The sequence below is a fragment of the Brassica rapa genome, chromosome A01 (assembly GCF_000309985.2).
Source record: "Brassica rapa cultivar Chiifu-401-42 chromosome A01, CAAS_Brap_v3.01, whole genome shotgun sequence".
NCBI classification, from domain to species: Eukaryota; Viridiplantae; Streptophyta; class Magnoliopsida; order Brassicales; family Brassicaceae; genus Brassica; species Brassica rapa.
Window position 1 is genome coordinate 22,069,919 of NC_024795.2, and position 5,861 is coordinate 22,075,779.

The following is a 5,861-nucleotide window of genomic DNA, read 5'->3' on the forward strand; positions in this document are numbered from 1 at the left end:
TATTTACCTCTTTCATGAAATATATTTTGGTCATTTTGACCATTGTGTACTATTTTTATAATAAACTTTTTTTTTATAAATCTTTATTACGAAACAAGAAAAGAATAATATTAGAATCTATCATTCGAGGACAGCGAAGTATATATAGTTGAGTTGGAAACCATTAACTCAACACACGGTCCAATGATTATGATACGAGATAGCCAAAAACAGGACGGACGTTCAGAAAATCACTGTTTCTGTCTTTGCCTCTAGAGGCTTTTTGTAAATAGGGTAAAGGCTTTGTGTTCATTTAGAAAGATCTGTACGTCTATGGGCAACGCATAACCAGAGTCAGAGATGACGACATTGACTTCGATTAGATGAATTTTTTTTTTCTTTGTTTTGTTCTTGTTTAGTTTTGATTCGTGATCTATTTCGTGCAAATACAAAATCATATAATGTCGCTAAACAACTTTTGAAATTTATATAAAACCTGGTCGAAATCTCAAAACATTAAGGAATCGTACGCACATTACAATGTAACCAAGATTTTATATTGTACATCTTATAAACAGTGTTACAACTCCATTACAACACAAGGAGACACTGAAACACACAAGCACATAGTACGGAAATACCTTATTCAAACCTTTTGCTTACCGTTACACACGTATAATGACAATTTCTAAAGGATCTTTATTACATTGGGACGTAAGAGAAGACATTCTCAGATCACTTGGAGATGGGCTTGACATGGACTCCAACTTGGTGAAGTATGTCAGCACCTGCTTTGCCATGGAACCCAACGACCTTGTGGCCGTCTTCTTTGAGTAGGACACTTTTAGCACCTTCAAGTCCAAAAGGTGGAGAGGTTCGCTTATTTGTCGTGAACCTAAGCATCGTTATAATTTCGGAGTCGGTACCAAATATGTTGTCGTAGTTAATCTCCACCGCTGTGATATATTCGTTTGGATCAAGCACGAACTGCAAAAAAAAAAAAAAAAAAAAACAGTAAACACAAGATTTTTTTTTGCCAAAATGTGAATTCCATTAAAATGGGTAGAGTTTGTAAATTATTACAATCGGTTGTTTCATACTATGGTTTACCTTGGCAAAAATAATAAAAACAAGGTAAAGCATATGAGAGGAAGAGCAAGAATTTCACTCCCTAGAAAGCCAGTGTTGCATTAGTCCGCAGCTCTGTTTTTGATTCCTCTTGGACAGAATTGCATCTCTAATGAAACGGTCTAGTAGTTTGAAGATGGTTGTTGGAGACGATGATATGTTATCATGATAGCGCTTGTTCCTTTCAGACCAAATTGAGTAGATAGTTGCAGAGGCCACTAGACGCTTGAGTAACCTAGGAACAATTATGTCACGCAGGCTAAGCCATTCGGAGAAAGCTAACCACGTGTGGAACCCCGCAAAGGAGTATCCCATTCTGCACAGACAGATGTTCCAGAGATCAGCACTCCATTCACAGCGAAAGAAGAGATGGTCTCTGTCTTCTGTATAGATATTACAGAGGCAGCAAGATGATGGGATGTTGGTGCTCCATTGGGATAGACGAGCTCTTGTGGGTAGCCTGTCAAGCTGAGCTAGCCACATATTGAAGGAATGGCGGGGTATCGCACCTTTGAACCAGATATAAGAGGACCAAGGTTGTGTTGGAGCTCTGTGACGCAGGACTTCCCAAGTTCGTTTGACCGAGAACCTTTCTAGAGCAGTGTCGTTAACATGCCAAACGAAGGAGTCATTTTCACTCACAAGGGAGGGAAGTGGAATCGTGGTAAGGAAAATCTGAAGCGTCTCAGCAGCAGGCGACCTTGCCCCGCGTACGAGCCACCCCTCAGAGTTGCAAGCGGCGGAGATGGAGGCCTGAATAGGGATAGACAGCTCTCGAGGACCATCAGGTCCGAAGTATTCAATCAGTTTACCGAAAGGTGTCCAAATATCCCACCAGAAGCTGATCAGTCGACCATTGCCAACCTGAGCCCTTAAGAATCGAGAGGCCAAGTACCGCAGGTGGAGGAGAGCACGCCAAGTCCAAGATTTTGCTTTATCTACATCGCAGCTCCAGACACTTTCATCCTTGATCCTATTTGATTTCATCCAGGTCGCCCAAAGAGAGGCGCCATTTGCAAATAGCAACCACAGCAGTTTTAAACATAACGTTTTGTTCCAGAGACCAAAGTCCCGTAGTCCTAATCCACCCTCCGCCTTTGGGAGGCAGACAGTGGTCCAGGCGACTTTGTATTGGACCGGGCCAGAGATCTTTCCACTCCATAGGAACATAGAACACAAACTCTGGATGCGCTTCAGACATCCTTTCGGTAGGATAAACGCAGATGTCCAGAAATTTATGATACCATAGATAACTGAAGATATCAATTCTCTTCGCCCAGCGTAAGAAAGCGCTCTGTTAGACCATGAAGAGAAGCAGCCGGTAATCTTGTCAATGAGTGGTCTGTAGTCTGGAAGCCGTAGCTTACGATGCATAAGAGGAAGCCCGAGATAACGAACAGGTAGAGACCCTAGAGTGAAGCCAAGACCTGAGAGTTCGTAGGTTTCATTCTGAGTCAAGCCTGCAGTATAAAGCTCTGTTTTCATCCTGTTCAATTCAAGGCCAGACCATCCCGAGAAAGTATCAAACGTGTTAGAGATGTTTTGCAGGGAAGACCGCTCACCATCAAAGAATACCATTATGTCATCAGCAAAGGCGAGGTGAGAGACACATGGGTTAACCGCGTTAGGATGGTGGCCAATCGCACCATCAGCATATTTAGAGTTCAGTAGCTGTGAAAATACCTCAATGCACAGTACAAAAAGATAAGGAGAAAGGGGGTCTCCCTGCCTCAGCCCTTTAGATCCCTTGAAGTATCCACACAATTCACCATTAATGGCCACAGAGAATCTAGTAGTTGTAATGCATTGTCGGATCAGGTGACGAAAATAAGGAGGAAAACCCAAGGCTTCAAGAGTGTTCAATATGAACTCCCAATTCACAGTATCGAAGGCCTTCTTGAGATCAACTTTAAGCATACACCGCTTCGATATGGATTTCCAGTTGTATCCTTGAACCAATTCAGTAGCCAGGAGAACATTTTCCACCAATAATCTGCCCGGAAGGAAAGCTGATTGCACGTTTGATATAATCTGCGGCAAAACCGTTTTTAGCCTATTTGCTAAAAGTTTAGAGATGACCTTATAAACGGAGTTGCAGCAAGATATAGGCCTGAAATCAGAGATACGTGAGGCGTTCGTCTTCTTAGGCACTAGGGAGATGATGGTTGCGTTCCATTGCTTAAGGAGACATCCTGAGGCGAAAAATTCATTGACCCCATCGATCATATCCTTTCCCACTGCAGCCCAATTTGCTTGAAAAAATTCTCCTGGGTAACCATCCGGACCCGGAGCCTTACTCTTTGGGAGGGATAGGAAGGCCTGCTGAATATCTGAAGCGGTGAAGGGAGCGTTTAGCGCATTTGCAGATTCTTGTGAACATCTGAAGGGGACGAGGTCTGAGATGATTTGGGGTGATGAGGATGTGTGATGATCAGAGCTACCCAAAAGCGAACTGAAGTACGACACAGCATGTGCCTTAACGCCCTCCAGGGAGTCAATGATATTATCATTGTTATCAATGAAGAAATCGATCTGGTTCTGGTCCCTTCTCGTCCTTATAGACCTATGGTAAAAAGCTGTGCTTGCATCTCCAAAAGACGTCCACTGAATTCTTGAACGCTGTCTGAGAAAAGAGTCTTCTGCTTTAGCTAACTCCAGCCATTTACGGTGAGCTTCCTCTTCTGCTGTAGCTGCTGAGGGAGAGGGGGAAGCAAGAGTGAGTTGCTGACAAAGAGAGAGATTTTCAAAAGCCTCCACCACTCGTTTTTCCAGATTTGAATAATTTTCTTTAGCAAAAAATCTGATGACCGGCTTTAGCTCTTTAAGCTTCTTTGAGATAGCTAACTGACGAGAACCAGAAAAAGCAAAACCATGCCAACAACCCCTTATGATATCTGAGAACTCCGGGTGCTGGTTTAGGTGAGCAAAAAATTTGAACGGACGCTTCTGCTTGGGCCTAAACTGATCCATGAATAGGCACGAGGGAGTGTGGTCAGAGATTCCTAGTTTACCAAAGACCGCGAGGGAGTCGGGGAATGTTTGCAGCCAAATATCATTGACCAGAATCCTGTCCAGCTTCTTAGAAACATGCTTGTTCGTCCAAGTAAAAGAATTTCCACGGTAGGGAAGATCTGAAAGATCACAGCGGATGAGACATTCCCTAAATTCACGCATTCCTCTAGTTATGGCAATGTTTGCTTCATTCGAATGCTCAGAAGTAGCAATGATTTCATTGAAATCACCAAGAATGAGCCAAGGAGAACACGCAATAACAGGATTATTAGCAGTAGCTTCAAGTTCCAACCATAACTGACGCCTTTCAATAGCACAGTTAGAGCCGTAGACCATCGAGACAATAAACTCGGAGTTGAGCGATGGCAGCTTAACCCGAGAGGTAACAACTTGTAGAGATTTCGAGATGACTGCGACATGAACCGATGGGTGCCATAGAAGCCATATCTTCCCGAGATCAGAGAACTCATAGTTATTAGCAAAAGACCAACCCGGAAGCGTACGCGATACTATAGTCGATGCTTTAGCCGGCTGTACATGCGTCTCAATGAGACCACCGAATATAGGTTTGTGTTTTTTGAACCATTTTCTAAAACCTCTCCGCTTTACAGAATCATTGAAACCTCTTATGTTCCAACAAAAAATATCCATAAAAATAGGCAAAATTTAGAGGATTTGAGGGCCTCTAACCCTAGCTCTTGACTTCTCCTTATCCTTTAGTTGCTTCTTAGAGCGCTTAGAGATGACTTCTATGAATTCATCCTGGGAATCCCCTGTGTTGTCCTCATCACCAGAAGTAGAGTCCCGTTCCGAGGATGATTCACCGGAGGATGATGAGGCGATGAGAGAGAAGCCCGGAGATCCTGAGAGATCAACATAGAGTTGGCCTATATTGAGGTCGTGAACTGTGGTAACCGTGAGCCCGTCTTTCGAAACCGAAGAGGATCTTTATTTGTTTCGGCTTCCTTAATCACGGCTGCTGCATTAGCGACGGAATCCCGAGCTAATACAGAATGAGAAGGAACATTTGCTTTCTTCTGAATTTCCCTATACACCTGCTTGGGAGTAGACTCTCTCTTGTTCAGGGAAACAATAGGCAGCAGACTCTTTATAGGCGCCTTCCCTTTATCCTTCGGGGGCAAGTTAAGACCTCTCGGACAATTTTCAGTGGTATGCCTAACTGAGTTGCAAGCAGCACAGGTTCTCGGAGCAGCTTTGCAGCGTGAGATGGTGTGACCTAGCTTCTTACAGAAAGTGCATTGAGAGGGCAGCCATGGGCTCGTTACAGAGATTCTCCTAGTATCACCATTTTGGAATCTCGCATTAACAAAGGCCGGGAGAGGCTTCCTCGGGTCAATGACTGTGTAGACCTTCGCTACTTCAATGTTTGTGAGGTTCTCTGTCGAAGGATGCAAGCAGACTGGGTGACCCACTATGCCTGCAATCTCTTGGAGAGCATCACTGTTGAAAAACTGGAGCGGAACTCCCGTGAACTCTAGCCACACAGGCACCATTTCAAGTTCCGGCTTTACTTGCTGCAAGCCCGGAGCCCATTTGGCAACAAACATTGTTTGGCCATCTATCTGCCAGAAGTTTTGTCTGAGTATCCTGCGTCGAGCGTTAGGACAAGGCACACGAAATAGGAAAGAGTTCCCTTCCATTTTGGATACTGAAATGTCCCTTCTCTGATTGCTCCAAATACCATTAGCAATGGCATGTACAGCACCTCGAGCTGGGCTTCT

General features: G+C 44.0%; 1 protein-coding gene across 1 annotated transcript in view; it reads right to left on the minus strand.

The window, feature by feature from the left end:
* Positions 1 to 514: 514 nt before the first annotated feature.
* The window catches only part of LOC103835222 (jacalin-related lectin 36), a 12,807-nt gene continuing 7,460 nt past the window's right edge, over positions 515 to 5,861 (minus strand). Inside the window, exon 5 of the mRNA XM_009111352.3 lies at positions 515 to 966. Within this exon, the coding sequence (XP_009109600.1) occupies positions 715 to 966 (252 nt within the window). The 3' untranslated portion in view covers positions 515 to 714. The remainder of the gene's footprint in view (positions 967 to 5,861) is intronic.